The sequence below is a fragment of the Jaculus jaculus genome, chromosome 1 (genome assembly GCF_020740685.1).
Source record: "Jaculus jaculus isolate mJacJac1 chromosome 1, mJacJac1.mat.Y.cur, whole genome shotgun sequence".
NCBI lineage: Eukaryota > Metazoa > Chordata > Mammalia > Rodentia > Dipodidae > Jaculus > Jaculus jaculus.
This window is the reverse complement of record NC_059102.1, coordinates 331,199,397-331,215,695: the sequence shown is the minus strand read 5'-3', so window position 1 is coordinate 331,215,695 and position 16,299 is coordinate 331,199,397. Positions and strand designations below refer to the sequence as shown.

Here is a 16,299-nt window from a genome sequence, read left to right as displayed (position 1 = left end):
CGGGAAAGTGTGGAGATGGGGAGGGAGGGAATTACCATGGGATATATTTTATAATCATGGAAAATGTTAATAAAAATTTAAAAAAAAAAAAAAAAAAAAAAAAGAATAACCAGGCCCTCTTTTCAGTTCCACCACTGAAGCAGCTGGGGCTGTGGACGTCACTGTTATCTGTCACACTGGCCAAGCTGGCCGCTTGCCACCCGGTCAGTGATCAACACTCGGGCCAGCACTGACAGCACCTCCTCAAGAGGAAAACCTTCCCGCTGCCGCTCACTCACCTTGGGCCTCGTCAGCCCTTGGTCCCTGAAGTCGTCGTCATCACCCACCCCAAGTTTCTCAGCCCGACGCCGGCTGTTGTTGGCCAGTACCCGGGCATTAGCTTTGAGGACGTGGTTGATGACGTGCAGGCAGTACACGTGGCGGATCTCTTCCCCATTCTTCAGAGCAGTCCTTTCGGGGTAGAACAGGTCTCGATAAGAATTCATAATCAAGAAGAGCTCTTTCTGGAGGGGGGTGAAGGGAGTACTTGAGTTCTGGGGACCAGATAGAAATTGGCTGTTGGTCTTGGTCCAGGTGGATCCCAGAGGTTTCTGGAGATGAAGGGACGTTAGGTTGATATCCTTTGGAGGCTTAAACGTTTCCATCTTCTCAAATTTGGATGAAAACACAAGCTGGCCCAAAATGGGCCACTAGGGGAAAGATTGATTGAGACCTCAGTTAAAAATGAGTAATGGCACCCAACACTCACACAATACCTACAGATCTACCAACAACAGTAACAGACACAGTTCCCAGGTGAGCGGCCCATGCCCAGCCCCGATGCTGTGTAGACCGCCTGCCTAGAACAAAGAAAACCAGGCCTCTCAGCACAGGTCCTAGATGGTGGTGAATCCAGGGGAGACCAAACACCCATCAATACGACAAGAGAAAGCTGAGTGCCTCACACTGGACAAGCCATCCTATCACACCTGCTGGGGCCCAGGAGACACTTCAGTGTGGTGAATTAAATATGAGCACTGCTCTCATGCTAGCCAGAGAACGTCTCCATAGAGCTGGCATAGCCACTGAGGAGAGTCAAAACTCACCAAAGCAGAAATCAGGCTGTCAAGCTCAACACTAAAAGACTTACAACATGCCTCCAAGGCTCTAGGAACATTGAATAAGAGGGAACAAAAAGAATTGGGGCTGGAGAGATGGCTTAGCAGTTAAGCGCTTGCCTGTGAAGCCTAAGGACCCCGGTTCGAGGCTCGGTTCCCCAGGTCCCACGTTAGCCAGATGCACAAGGGGGGCGCACGCGTCTGGAGTTCGTTTGCAGAGGCTGGAAGCCCTGGCGCGCCCATTCTCTCTCTCTCCCTCTATCTGTCTTTCTCTCTGTGTCTGTCGCTCTCAAATAAATAAATTAATTAAAAAAATAAAAAAGAATTAAGAACCGGGCTGGAGAGATGGCTTAGCAATTAAGCACTTGCCTGTGAAGCCTAAGGAGGCTCGATTCCCCAGGACCCACATTAGCCAGATGCACAAGGGGGCACAACCATCTGGAGTTCTGCAGTGGCTGGAGGCCCTGATGCACTCATTCTCTCTCTATATATAGCTGCTTCTTTCTCTCTGCGTCTCTCTCTCTCAAATATATAAATAAAAATAAAACAAAAATTAAAAAAAAAAAAGAATGTAAGAACCAAAGGGTGGAAAGGTAGACTCTGAGGCATTGTCCTCCCCATAGGAAGGACTGCTGCATTCCTGACCCCACAGTGACTGATGACACCAGCTCCTAGGCAGGTCCTCAGTGAAATGAGGACTGGGGAGAAGGGACAAAAGAGGATAAGCAGATGGTAATGTGACCATGTTGCAGTATAAAGTTCCCAATAAAAATTATTGTTGCCAGGCGTGGTGGTTCATGCCTTTAATCCCAGCACTTAGAAGGCTGAGGTAGGAGGATTGCCGTGAGTTCGAGGCCGCCCTGTGACTTCAGAGTGAATTCCAGGTCAGCCTGGGCTACAGTGAAACCCTACCTTGAAAAACCAAACAAACAAAAAAAAATTCTTATTTTGGGGGGAGGGGGATGAAGAGATGGCTTAGAAGTTAAGTGCTTGCCTGTGACGCCTAAGGACCTTGATTCAAGGCTCGATTCCCCAGGACCCACGTTAGCCAGATGCACAAGGGGGCGCACACGTCTGGAGTTTGTGTGCAGTGGCTAAAGGCCCTGGCATGCCCACTCTCTCTCATTCTGTCTCTTTCTCTCTGTGTGTCTGTCACTTTCAAATAAATAAAAATGAACAAAAAGAGCCAGGCGTGGTGGTGCATGCCTTTAATCCCAGCACTTGGAGGCAGAGGTAGGAGGATTGCCGTGGTCAAGGCCAGCCTGAGACTACACAGTGAATCCCAAGTCAGTGTGGGCCAGAGTAAGGTCCTACTTTGAAAAACCAAAATAAATAAGTAAATAAATAATATTTTTAATTTTTTAAAAATATTTATCTATTAGCAAGCAGAGAGAATAGGTGCACCAGGGCTACCAGCACTGAAAATGAACTCCAGATGTATGTGCCACTTTGTGCATCTGGCTTTATGTGGGTATAGGAAATTGAACCCAGGTCATTAGGCTTTGTAAGAAAGAGCCTTAACCACTGAGCCATCTCTCCAGCCACTAAAAATTATTTTTTTAAAAAATGTTTATTTATTTGAGACAGAATGGGCATGCCAAAGGCTTCAGCCACTGCAAATGAACTTTAGAAGCATGTGTCACCATGTGCATCTGACTTACATGGGTTCTGGAGACTCGAACCTGGATCCTCAGGCTATGCAGGCAAACATCTTAACTGTTAAACCATCTCTCTAGCCCTAAAAATTATCTTTTAAAAAAGAAGTAAGGGGCTGGAGAGATAGTTCAGTGGTTAAGGCACTTGTCTGGAAAGCCTAATGACTCAGGTTCAATTCCCCAGTACCCACATTAATGGCTGGAGGCCCTGGCATGCCCACTCTCTGCTGCCCAACCCCCATCTCCATCACTCTCCTCTCTCTACTTTTAAAAAAGAAAAATTTACATTCATTCTGGAAACAGGTATTCTGTGGCCAGACAACTTTGGTTATATCACAAAACCTAATCCCTGGGAGGTCCACAGCTTACCGTGGACACAAAGGCTCTCACACCTTAGTCAAGAGCCCTGCCACCTGCCTGCCAGGCCATCTTGACTGGAGCACCGAGCACTTACTTTCAGCTGATGGGTAGTTGGAGGATTTGTGGCAACAGCTTGAATCTCTTTCTCTCTCAGTTCTTTGTTCACATGCTGCACAAATGGATCTAATCAGAACAGAGTGTCAGCAGTGAACACAAAGGGTGGAGTCTCTGGATAACACTCTCATTTCATGCTGTCAACACATCCTTCTTTGCACCTACGGTCCCCATTCTAGCCCACTCCAAAACTCACGTTTCTTAAAGCATTCTGACAACATAAGTTCCCAACTCCAAAGCCTTGGAAGACACTTTCAGCCTGCACTCCACCCCTTCAGTAACTTCTGAGCTGCATGGCCCATGAATTCCTCTGCCTAAGCCTTCTCTTCCCACCAAAACCCCAGCTTTTACTTCACCTCGTTTTAGCACATCCAACTAGCTCCAGTGAATGCTACCCCAGCTCACACTTCAGTTAGTACCAACGTAATGCTACCCAGTCAATGAGCATGTCTCAGGAGCATGCTCAGTCATCCACAGGGTTAGCTTCACTGAGAGGCAGTCCTGGTCCCATGGTGGGTAGGCAAACTACTCTCATGCCCCGTATTCGGCCTCACTCACCCACCCAGCCCCGCCCATACAGATGCCCGTAATATCTCATTTAGTGTATGGCACATTCCCTGAGGGTAGGCTCCATGTCTGAATGACCTTGTACTCCACACAGCAAGATGTACATTCTCCAATGACGGCACTTGCACCATGGGCACCTTCAGTGCTCTGCACTGGCCACCCCTTCTTATTTCCAGCCCCACTCATTAAGAAACAGCAAATCTCACTCATGGACCAAAATGGTAAAATGTCAAATGAAATCACCTATACAACACAGCCCAAGAAATTCAGGTGCCAACACATCCATGCAGGAAAATTCCTGGAGATTTTAGGGCAGCCAGCCTCCAAAGGATCCTAAAGTCAGAGTGTAGTATGTGCAAAAATTCCACCTGCTGCTCCTCCTGCCTAATTACCAACAAGGGCCAATAAAGACCCTAAACAGTGCAAGCACGCAGGACACAGGGTAACACTAGCCTGCCCTGCCCACCCAGACCCAAGCTGAGAAAGAGTTTGAACCAGAAAAGACCAGAAATGTCTGCCACTTGGCCACAGGCACACTTACTACTGAGGGACCTAGGGAGGTTTTTACTGTAGAGGTTACCTGGTGATAGGACCACTCAGATTGGACACTTCTGGGTCTCCTGAATCTGGAACATAATCACCTTACTGAGGAAGACTAAGCAAGGGAAAGAGACACAACTGGAGGTACCTCTCTTCTTTTTCTTCCTTTCTTGCTAACAGGAATCAAAATTTTCCCCAGAACTCAATTCTAGAAATGTGAGGCCTGGTGGGGCGGGGGCACTATAATCTTGACCTCTTGTTATCCAACTGCCCTATGTACTGACAGGCACAGATGTCCTGAGAATCAGCTTCCTCGGCTCGGCTCTACCATAGGCCACTACACTGTTCTTACTGCAGCCCGCAGTCCCAGGGGCCTACCCACCACACCACCCAGCACACCCTAAGCTCAAACACAGATTGCACTCTGACCTTGAGATGTTTTCAGAGAACAGCTATCTCCACTCTCTTCTTCCAGAAAATTGGTTTCCAAGCTGAACAGAGACTCGTGTTTTGCATCTATGAACCCCTCTGGGGACTTCTGAGAGGTGTCAGGTGGTTCTTCCCCATCTTCTCTTTCAAGGTCAGCAGTTAAGGCCACATCTGAAATGTAGAGCAGCTTTTTGTGAAATTACTTACACATAAACATAACTAACGCTATCAAAATTTGATGCCTTTGCTGACTCCAGCACTGATGTTCACTGCTATTTACTTTCTAAATGAAGTTTATTTATTTATTTGCAGACAGAGAAAGAGAAAAAGAGAATGGGCATACCAGTGCATCTAGCCACTGCAAATAAACTCCAGATACATGAGCCACTTTGTGCATCTGGCTTTACGTGGGTAATGAGGAATCAAAACTCAGGTGGTTGTGTTTTGTAGATAAGTGCCTTAACTGCTGAGCCATCTCTCCAGCCCACTATATCTTCTATTTTAATTTGAGAAAGACCAGGCGCTCCAGGGCCTGCAGCAGCTGCAGACTCCAGACACGTGTGCCCCCTTGTGCATATGTGCAACACTGCACACTTGCATCACTGCACCTGGCATATGTGGGACCTGGAGATTTGAACATGAGTTCTTAGGCTTAGCAGGCAAAAACACCTTAACCGCTAAGCCATCTCTCCAGCTCCACTATTTACTTTTATAAATGTTAATCAAGTGACTCTGTGGAGACATGTTTCCGTAGTAAGCCTGCTCACTGATTTGGTGTGATGGTGTCCCTGTTTTTGGGTGAAGTTACCTGGAATATGTCTAGATAAGATTTATATTTCAGCTGGTGGAAAGCAGGAACTCTCTTTAAAGTGGGTCCATCTGAACCTTGAGTCTCCCCTATGCAGAGGGAGATCCCAGGAACCTGCCCTTTCACTCCTACAACAGTGGCTCCTCCTGAGGCCCTGCCTTGCCACCTCTGGGCTTGAACTGCAGCTCTTCCTTGCAGCAACATCAAGTATTCTGGAATTAGTAAGCTGTTTTCACTCAAAAGAGAGAATTCCCTAAAGCTGACCTCCCTCCTGACCAGTGCTGCTTCTGTGGGGAATGAACCCAGTCTCGGTTCTAGGAACTTCTCTAAAGGACACACCAAAATGAACATGGAAGGTGCTCAAAGCAACCTTGGTCAAGTAAGAAGTAATGGGAGAGGGCTACAGAGATGGCTCAGCAGTTAAAGGTACTTGCTTCCAAAGCCTGTCAGCTCTGGTTCAATTCCCCACAAAAAAAAAACCACATTCAGAGTGGCACATGCATCTGGAATTTGTTTATAGCAACAGGCCCTGCCACACCCACTGCCTGTCTCTCTCAAAATTAAACAGAAAACTATTTTTTTAATGTGATGTCAGGACTGGAGAGATGGCTTAATGGCTAAGGCACTTGCCTGCAAAACCAAAGGACCCAAGTTCTATTCCACAGAACCCATTTAAGCCAAAGGCACAAGGTGGTAAATGTATCTGGAGTTCGTTTGCAGTGGCTGGAGGCCCTGGCATGCCCAATTCTCTATCTGTCTCTTTCTCTCTCTCTCAAATAAATAAACAAACAAACAAAATCTTCTTAAAATGTAATGTCAGGGAGGACTTCTGGTTAAGATGGTGGTGTAGGAACCACGCCAAAGCAGCCTAGGGGTGAAAAAGAAAAAAAAAAACAGCAAAATACATTCTTCTACTAAAAAGTGAGGTGTGTAAGAAATCACCATGGCAGCAGAGAAGTAGGAGGGATCCAGAGCAGCCAGAGCCCGCACAGGCGGGCAGAAGCGGCTCTAGCGGTGACAGCACCAGATCCGCGGGGCCACAGCCAACAGGATCAGCTTGAGCCACAGGAAAAGCCAAGGAAGGTGATGTTCCCACTCACACCGGAGCTCCTCGCAAACTCAAGAAACATGAAGGGAGGACCACAGTGTCCAACGGAGGAGCATATCACGAGGTAGATGATTACCTGGACCAATAGGAGAACTAGAGCCACAATCCACAGACTCCCCTCCCCCACTGCCAGTGCAAGTGCCAGAGACCTGGGGAAGGGAGCTCACAGCACTGGTGACCAGAGCAGCGATCCAACAACCCAGCCAGCCTACTTGAACCCACAGTGCACCAAAGAGGGACCCAAGCAGGAGTGCAGCCTAACTGAGACCAAAATCATCCCAAATAACTGGGGATTACACCAGGTTAGTGCCCGCCAAATAAGTCTGGTATATAAGCTTGAAGTGCTAATTGCTCCTTTCATATCAGGATAAATTGTATGTTAAATGTGATAGATGGTCGGATTTGCCATTCTTAAATAAGCTTTATTTGGGGCTTGTCATTTGTTGCTTCCTGATTTATAGTGGCTTTGTTTTCTCTTCTGTTCTTCACTAGGGAAGGGACTCACTTGGTCACAAGCTGACTTGGAACCCTCAACAGACCAGAAATCTTAACTTCCTAGTTGACAGGATTAAAGGTGTGGGGCAACACACATCCTAAGGGACTGTGACTTTGTTACAGGATCTGGTTGTCATAATACCTACTTTTGCATAAATACTCTGTGCTGTTTTTCATTGAATGTATACATTGTTTAGTTAAATTTTAAAATCTGCCTGTATTTTGTTCCTCTCAGCCTACTTAAATACTTTCACAGCAGGCAAACCCAACATCGAGGGTCACTTTTGTAGATACTCTGAAGAGTCTTAAGAGCCACACCTACCACCTTAAGCTCCTACCCTGAAAATATATAACATCAGATTGATTGATATATCTAATAATACTGCAACTAACTAGAAAATCCAAGCATTCAATTAATCCAAGATGCAAAACTATGTACATTATAATACAAGAAACAAGCAAAACAATATAAATCCATCAAAAAGTATTAATGCATCAGAAGTGACCTCTAGTGAGAATGAGTGAGAGGAAATGCCTGAGAAAGATTTCAAAAGAATGATTATAAATATGCTCAAAAAAGACAAAGAGGAAATAAAAGGAATAAAAGAAGACACAGGAAACCAATTTAATGAAATAAAGGTAAATACAAGCCATAAACAAGGAAATAGAAATAATAAAGAAAAACCAGTCAGAATTACTAGCAATGAAGAACACAGTTAATGAAATAAAAAACTCTGTAGAAAATCTCACCAGTAGAATGGATGAAGGAGAGGACAGAATATCTAAACTAAAAGACCAGGTGGCAGATCTAATTCTAAACTAAAAGAGCAGGTGTCAGATTTAATATAGTCTAACAACAGATAGACAAACTAGTAAGAAAGTAGGAATGGGAATTTCAAGACATTCAGGACACTATGAAAAGACCAAACATAGGAATTTAGGGTATAGTAGAAGGAGAAAAATTCCACTCCATAGGCGTAGTAGGCATTTTCTGCAAAATCACAGAAGAAAACTTCCCCCAAATTGGGGAAGAGATGCTAATGCAGATACAGGAATCCTTTAGAACCCCAGCCAGACAAAACCTGGAAAGAACCTCTCCTCGCCATATTATAATTAAACTGCCAAGCATACAAACCAAAGAAAAAATATTGAAAGCAGTTAGAGAGAAAAATCAAATTACCTACACAGGCAAGCCCATTAGGATCACAGCAATTACTCAACACAAACTAAAAGCCAGAAGGGCTTGGAGTGATACATTCTAAGTTCTAAAAGGTAACAACTGTCAACCAAGGTTACTTTATCCTGCAAAGCTATCCATTCCAATAGATGGAGAAATAAGGACATTCCAGAACAAAAGCAAACTAAAGGAGTATTTGAAGACAAAACCAACTCTATAGAAAATACTTGAAAGAATCCTCCATGCTGAAGAGAAAGAAAAGCACACATATAAGGAACCTAGTTAACACAAGAGAGCAAAGGTAAAACCAGAAGTACAAAAAAAAAAAAAAAAAGGCAAAAATACACACCTTTCACTAATATCTCTTAATATCAATGGCCTCAATGACCAAACCAAAAGACATAGGCTTGCAGACTGGGTTAAACAGCAGGATCCTTTACTTTGTTGCCTCTAAGAAACTCACTCCTACAAAGGATGGACACTATCTTAGAGTGAAAAGTTGGAAAACGGTATTTCAAGGAAATGGGCCTAGAAAACAAGCAGAGGTTGCTATCCTAATATCTGACAAAGTAGACTTCAGTCCAACATTAGTTAGGAAAGATAAGGAAGGTCACTTTATATTGACTAAAGGCACACTCTAACAGGACATTACAATCCTAAACATATATGCACCTAACATGGGGCTCCCACCTTCAAACAAACGCTATTAGAACTAAGGTCACAGATAACACCCAACACAGTGGTAGTGGGTGACTTGAACATCCCAATCTCATCAATTGACAGGTATTCCCGGTAAAAAATAAACAGAGAGGCATCTGGACTAAATGAGGTCACAGAAGGAATGGACCTAACAGATATCTACAGGAGATTTCATTCAAATGCTGCAGAATACATATTTCTTTCAGCAGCACATGGAACATTCTCTAAAATACACCATATATTAGGTCACAAAGCAAATCTTAACAAATACAGGAAAACTGAAATAATTTCTTGCATTCTATCTGACCACATGGAATCAAACTACAAATCAATAGCAAGAAAAGCTACAGAGCATATACAAAATCATGGAAACTAAACAATACACTTCTAAATGATGAATGGGCCAATGAAGAAATCAAGAAAGAAATGAAAAAATTCATAGAGTCAAATGATAATGAAAACACAACATACCAAAACCTTTGAGACATAATGAAGGCAGTCCTAAGATGGAAATTTATAGCTTTAAGTGACTATAGTAAGAAATTAGAAGCCAATGGTGGTGCATGCCTTTAATCCCAGCACTCAGGAGGCAGAGGTAGGAGGATTGCAGCTAGTTCAAGGCCCATCCTGAGATGCCACAGTTAATTCCAGGTCAGCCTGGGCTACAGTGAGACTCTGCCTCGAAAAAATAAAACAATAAAAAAGAAATTAGAAAGGTCTCCAGTAAATGAACCAATGCTTCACCTTAAAGCGTTGGGAAAAGAACAAGGCAAACCAAAAATCAGTAGATGGGAAGAAATAATAAAAGACTAGGGCAGAAATTAAGGAAATAGATGATTGGACTTCTGTGTGAGTAGGAAGAAAACTCAGTAGCAAAGGCCAGTAAGCTAGAAAAGAGATATAAGGGGAAGAGAAAGGAAGGGAGGGGAGTACTTAATAGGACGGTATTGTATACATGTAAGTAGAAGAATAGATTAATGGGGGTGGAAAGGCCTAAGTGAGGTCAGGGGAAGAGATTGAGTAAAGGCAAAGTGGAAGGAGGGCTAATCAAAATATAAGGAAATATAAACAAATCATATGGAAACCTACTTTTTTGGACAATGGAACACTCAGAAGCTGTAGATGTTACTGGACTACATAGCGAACTCCAGGTCAGCCTGGGCTAGAGAGCCTAGACCCTACTTCAAACAAACAAACAAACAAACAAAAATATGAAATGTCTACCAATTCAGTGTTAACTACATTACTATCTGGCTTGCCACTGAGTACTATATAGTTAAGCTAAGGTAAATCCAGTTATATTATAGGAAGACATTAAGATCCAGGCTGGGGATTTAGCTCAGCTGTAGTGTATTTGCCTAATACAGGAGATCCTGGGTTCTTACTAAAGAAAAAAGTGGAGCTGGGCGTGGTGGCGCATGCCTTTAGTTCCAGCACTCAAAAAGGCAGAGTTAGGAGGACTACATGAGTTTGAGACCACCCCGAGAATACAGAGTGAATTCCAGGTCAGCCTAGGCTAGAGTGAGACCCTACCTTGAAAAACCAAAAAAAAAAAAAAAAGAAAGAAAAGAAAAAGGTGGGTCAGATGTGGTCGTGCACACCTTTAATCCCAACACTTGGGAGGCAGAGGTAGGAGGATTGCCATGAGTTCAAGACCACCCTGATACTACATAGTGAATTCCAGATCAGCCTAGGCTAGAGCAAGACCCTACCTCAAAAAAAAAAAAAAAAGTTCAAATAAAGAAAACTAGGGGATGGCTCAGCACTTTAAGGTACTGTTCACAAAGTCTGGCAGCCTCCAACACCCACATAAAGCCAGACACTTGCAATGGCAGAAGGCACTGGCAAACTCTCAATCTTTCTCCCTCTTGCAACAACCAGGCATGGTGGCACATATCTTTAACCCCAGCACTTGGGAGGCAGAGGTAGGAGGTAGCTATGAGTCTGAGGTCACCCTGAAACAACATACTGAATTTCAGTCAGCCCAGGGCTGGGAAGAAAACTTAGTATACAGCACTTGCTTGGCACATGCAAGGTCCTGAATTTGGTCACCCAAAGTGGTATGGGGTCCCTTTGGGCTTTCAATTCCAGCAGTGTGCTTGAAAACTTTTATGTATGTTACTGTCTGTATCTATGACACCTGGTCTCCTAGTGAAGAGGAAGAACCTGTTCAATAAACTTAGATGTCACAGTGACAGAACTGTTATTTCTGTATGTCAGGAAGTCTCACAGTAGGACACATGAGGTTCCTGAAATGGCAGTTTTGATGACAGGATCTTGTTCTCTCATCAGATTTTTTTTTCAATTTAATTTTATTTATTTGCAATCAGAAAGAGAGCTAGAGAGAGATAGACAGAGAGACAATGAGCGCTCCAGGGCCCTAGCCACTGTAAATGAACTCCAGATGCATGTGCCCCCTTGTGCATCTGGCTTATGTGGGTCCTGAGGAATTGAACCTGAGTCCTTTGGCTTTGCAACAAGCGCCTTAACCACTAACCCATCTCTCCAGCCCTTTTTGGTATCTTGAGTTAGGGTTTCACTCTAGCCCAGGCTGACCTGAATTCAATATGTAATCTCAGATGGCCTCAGATTCACAGTGATCCACCTACCTCTTGCTGGGATTAAAGGCTGAGCTTTTTTTTTTTTCTTTTTTTCCTGAGGCAGGGCTTTACGCCAGCCCATGCTGGCCCGGAGCTCACTCTATAGCTCCAGGCTGGCCTTGAACTCATGGCGACCCTCCTACTGTAGCCTCCCAAGTGCTGAAATTAAAGGTGTGCACCACCAGGCAGAGGTAGGAGGATCACCATGAGTTTGAGGCCTCCCTGAGATTACATAGTGAATTCCAAAAATGAAAAGAAATGGGGACCGAGCCTAAACATGTCTGAGAACAGCAGACATTTTCCTGGCACGGTGTGGTGGTAGACTAACAGGTCTCTGTATGGAGACAGGTCTGCTGACTGGTCACATCAGGCAAGGCATCGAGCTAGCCACCAGACCCCTGGGGACCCTGTGAGACACTCCGATATAAATAAAACTACACTGAGGGAAAAACAAGCAGCACAGAGGAAGCATTTCTGGAAGTGGCATGGTGCCCACAGGCTAGCCACGCTCGCTACAGTGACCCCACGCGAGCTGAGCCCTTCCACTCTACAGCGGGGGGCTGGGGAGCCCGTGGACGACAGTCAGTGGGGTGAGCTTTGCTTCCAGCAGCCATGGACATGACCTGTGGTGGCCTTCTCATCAAAACTTGTCTCTGCCTCTGACTTTCCATCCATTAGATCTGCAAACCCCAGCTTCTCCAGCGGCTCTGCTGCCACCAGCTGCCTCTCCATCCTGCACTCTGAGTACTCTTTGCATTCATTTCTACACAAAGCATTTTCGAAACGATTGTCCCGGAGACACTTCATGAATTTCTCTTTGAAGTTTTTACATTCGCCGAAGTGGTCCAGCGGGAAGCTGCCTTTGTCCAGGGGCCACGGCTGGAAGCTTTTTGTCCCAAAATTCATAGCAGTCGACATGACGGCGGGACCGGGAGCAGCACGACGCGAAACGCCCTCATCAGATTCTTAAAATGTAATCAATCCCAGCAAGTTCTGAGCTCTGCTTTGGACCCAAGTTCTTTCACCTATTTCTGCACCCTGCAGGGGACACTGTGCCTATGAGCCCAGCAAAGGGAACCAACACTGACTTACCTGCCTCCACTTCAGCAGACTCTGCTGTCCTCTCTTCTTTCATGCCGTCATCACCACCATCTTCATCATTCACTACATCGTCCTCGGCACTGTCTTCCCCCTCATCTTCCTCCTCCTCCTCCTCCTCCTCTTCCTCAGAAACATTCTTTAATGTGGCAAGTAGTTTGTGATACCCAGAAACGTGTTCTTGTTCACTCTCTGATTCATCTTCAGAATGTGAAGAGTCTGAACTCTCTGACTGAAAGGAAAAAAAGATGACTGTTTTCACTGTCACATTAGGAGTCTCTTCTTGCAGATAGGTTCAGACTCCTTACATACAAATCAGCTCTTCCCGAGTTTTAGAACCAGCCCTGAACAGATGAATGGATAAAGAAAACATCCCATACACATAGACAGTGGAGTTTACTCAGCCATAAAGAACGAAGTTGGAAGCCGGGTATAGTGGCACACGCCTTTAATCCCAACACTCAGGAGGCAGAGGTAGGAGGATTGCCATGAGTTCAAGGCCATCCTGAGACTACATAGTGAATTCCAGGTCAGTCTGGACTAGAACAAGATTCTACCTTAAAAAAACAAAGACAAAAAACAAACAAACAGAAAGAATGGAATTGGCTGGGCGTGGTGGTGCACACTTTTAATCCCAGCACTCAGGAGGCAGAAGTAGGAGAATTGCTCTAAGTTTGAAGCCACCCTAAGACTACATAGTGAATTCCAAGTCAGCCAGGGCTAGAGTGAAACCACACCTCAAAATCACCCCCCAAAAAGAAGAGTGAAACCACATCTCAAAATCCCCCCCTCCAAAAGAATGAAATTAAGAGCAGGCATGGTGGTGCATGCCTTTAATCCCAGCACTCAGGAGGCAGATGTAAGAGAATCACTGTGAGTTCAAAAGCCAACCTGGATCTACAGGGCGAGTTTCAGGCCAGCCCAGGCTAGAAAGATACCCTACCTTGAAACAAAGCAAAAAAATAGTCCAGGTGTGGTGGCGCACACCTTTAATCTCAGCACTTGGGAGGCAGGGGTAGGAGGATTGACATGAGTTCAAGGCCACCCTGAGACTACATAGTGAATTCCAGGTCAGCCTGGACTAGAGTGACACCCTACTTCAATAAACCAATAAATAAAGTAAAATAAAAATAAATATTAACAAAATTAAACCATGCATAGGAAAATGGATGGAACTCGATATTAATAAGCCAGACTAAGAAAAAGATCATGTTTTTCACATGCATGCAGAAACTAGATTGAAAATAGCATGCAAGTGAATGGACAACCAGACCATTTATTCAAATGGGGACCATCAGAGAGGAGAGGGAGGAGAGAGGACAAAAGAGGATCTGATCGGGTAGAAAATGTCAAAATGAAACCCACTCTCTTTTATAAATTTTTATTTATTCGTATTCACAAGGAAAGAGAGAGAATAGGTATGGCAGGGCTTCCTGCCACTGCTAACCAATTCCAGACATATGTGTCATTTTGTGCATCTGTGAGTACTGGGAAATCAAACCTGGGCAGTCAGGTTTACAAGCAAGCACTTTTAACCACTGAGACATCTCTCCACCCCAAAACCCATTCTTTTGTACAATGAATGTGCACTAAATAAAGAGAAAAAAAAAATTCGGGCCAGGCATGGTGGCGCATACCTTTAATCCCAGCACTGGGAAGACAGCGGTTGGAGGATAACCGTGAGTTCAAGGCCACTCTGAGACTACACAGTTAATTCCAGGTCAGCCTGGACCAGAATGAAACCCTACCTCGATGGGGAGAGAGGGGGGGAGAGTGGGAGAGAGGAGGGGGAGGGGGAGAGAGAGAATGAATCTGGGGCTGGAGACATGGCTCAGTACTTAAGGCATTTGCCTGCAAAGCCAAAGGACCCTAGGTTTGATTCCCCAGAACCCACGTAAGCGAGATGAACAAGGTGGCACGTGTGTGGCATTTCTTTGCAGCAGCTAAAGGCCCCGGTGTGCCCGTTCTCCCTCTCTGCCTCTTTCTCTCAAATAAATAAAGTTCAAAAAGAAATCCATCCAGCAATCAGGTCCAGGTGACATAAAACAGTTCATAAAGCTCCGATCCCAAAAGCTCTCAGATTCTAAGTGCTAGTGCCCCCCCAGGGGAAGAAACTGACTTTTCCAACAGTTTAGGTTACAAGATTAAACTTGTCTCAGACATTAGGCTGCATGTTTAAAGGAACTAGAGGAAAATTACCAGTGCAGTTTCTTGCAGGCCGCTGTAATGTGACAGGACCTTTTTTCATGATACATAGTGTGTGATTCCTTGAAAGCTAAGCAAAAAAGAGTACTCTTAGGTCGCAGTAGGAGCCAGGCTCCCTTGAGCCTGTTCAACAGGGCTCACAGGCTAGGGTCCTGGGGCAGTTTCAAACTGTGCCTTCATTATCACAAAGGAATTTTTACAGACATGTGCATCATGTAAAACTAAGCAACTTAAAAAATAACAGCTTATGGGCTGGAGAGATGGCTTAGCGGTTAAGCTCTTTCTTGCCTGTGAAGCCTAAGGACGCTGGCACGAGGCTCAATTCCCCAGGACCCACGTGAGCCAGATGCACAAGGGGGCGCATGAGTCTGGAGTGGCTGGAGGGCCTGGCGCGCCCATTCTCTCTCTCTCTCTCTCTCTCTCTCTCTCATCTGCCTCTTTCTATATTGCTCTCAAATAAATAAGTAAAAATAAACAACAACAACACACATCTGAAACAAAAGAGTAGAAATGTATTCAAGCTTTATTCTTACATATATTGTTAAAGGTAAAAACGTAGTTAAGTTACTAATAAAGAAAAAAAGCATTACCAGTTGACAAATCTGTGGTTTTGCTTCCTTCTTGGAAACCCTGCGGGGGGTGGGGGAGAGAAAAGATGTGAAACTGTAACCACTATCTTGTAATCATTAGGAAAACGTGTCACGTAACAACGCGAAGTGAAAACGCCCATCACTGCAGTAACCCAAGACCTGCCCTGGCAGGGCTACCTGTGGAGTTCGCAGACACTGCGTGACCGTCACAGAAAACGACTTTCGAGTGACACACACACACACGTAACACACGAGGCTGGGCTTCGGGCTGCCCAGCAGACGTCCTTCTCTCTGCGTCTCGCCCGTCGGAAAGCTTCGAACCTGCCCTGCTCCCGGGCCGAGGCCCTTCCCGCGGCGCACCTGTCGTAGAAGGGGTGCTCCTCGCCGAAGTCGCGCAGGTGCTTCTTCTGCTTCTTGCTCAGCGAGCTCAGCAGCTGGCTGCGGCCGCGACTCCCGCGCTTGCCCATGGCCGCCGGCCGGGTGTCCGCCGGAAGCCGCCCTGTCAACACACGCACGCGGGCTGGCCGGCGGCGCTTTACGGCGAGGCGGCGCCGGAAAGCAGAACCCCCCCCTTTACGTCGCGCTGGTGCGACAGGCGTGAGCTCCCGCCCCCGTCCGACGCTGCCCCCTGCCGGGACTCCTCCCGAGCGCGCGAGCGTGGGCCGGCCGGGAGAGGGCGCCCGCGGGCTGGGTGCGTCGGGCGGGGCGGGGCGGGGCGGGGCGGGGCGCTGGCTTTGTTTCTCTTTGCCTCTGGGAA

The 16,299-nt window shown here is 45.7% G+C and overlaps 2 protein-coding genes across 2 annotated transcripts in view; both read right to left on the bottom strand.

Moving 5' to 3' along the window:
- Utp25 (UTP25 small subunit processor component) overlaps window positions 1-16,046 on the bottom strand; it is a 37,446-nt gene extending 21,400 nt beyond the window's left edge. The window contains exons 1-6 of the mRNA XM_004653224.2: window positions 15,903-16,046; window positions 15,543-15,582; window positions 12,742-12,979; window positions 4,763-4,933; window positions 3,207-3,295; window positions 279-689 (exon numbers count right to left, since the gene is read on the bottom strand). Coding sequence (XP_004653281.2) covers window positions 279-689; window positions 3,207-3,295; window positions 4,763-4,933; window positions 12,742-12,979; window positions 15,543-15,582; window positions 15,903-16,009 — 1,056 coding nt within the window. The 5' untranslated portion in view covers window positions 16,010-16,046. The remainder of the gene's footprint in view (window positions 1-278; window positions 690-3,206; window positions 3,296-4,762; window positions 4,934-12,741; window positions 12,980-15,542; window positions 15,583-15,902) is intronic.
- On the bottom strand, window positions 12,232-12,567 carry LOC105943725 (cytochrome c oxidase assembly protein COX19-like). Its single transcript, XM_012947669.2, has one exon. The coding sequence runs from the start codon at window positions 12,565-12,567 to the stop codon at window positions 12,232-12,234; it is 336 nt and encodes a 111-aa protein (XP_012803123.2).
- Window positions 16,047-16,299: the final 253 nt, after the last annotated feature.

Coding starts and splice junctions, on each gene's coding strand:
- LOC105943725 (XM_012947669.2), bottom strand. CDS start 12,567: ATGTCGACTGCTATGAATTTTGGGACAAAAAGCTTCCAGCCGTGGCCC.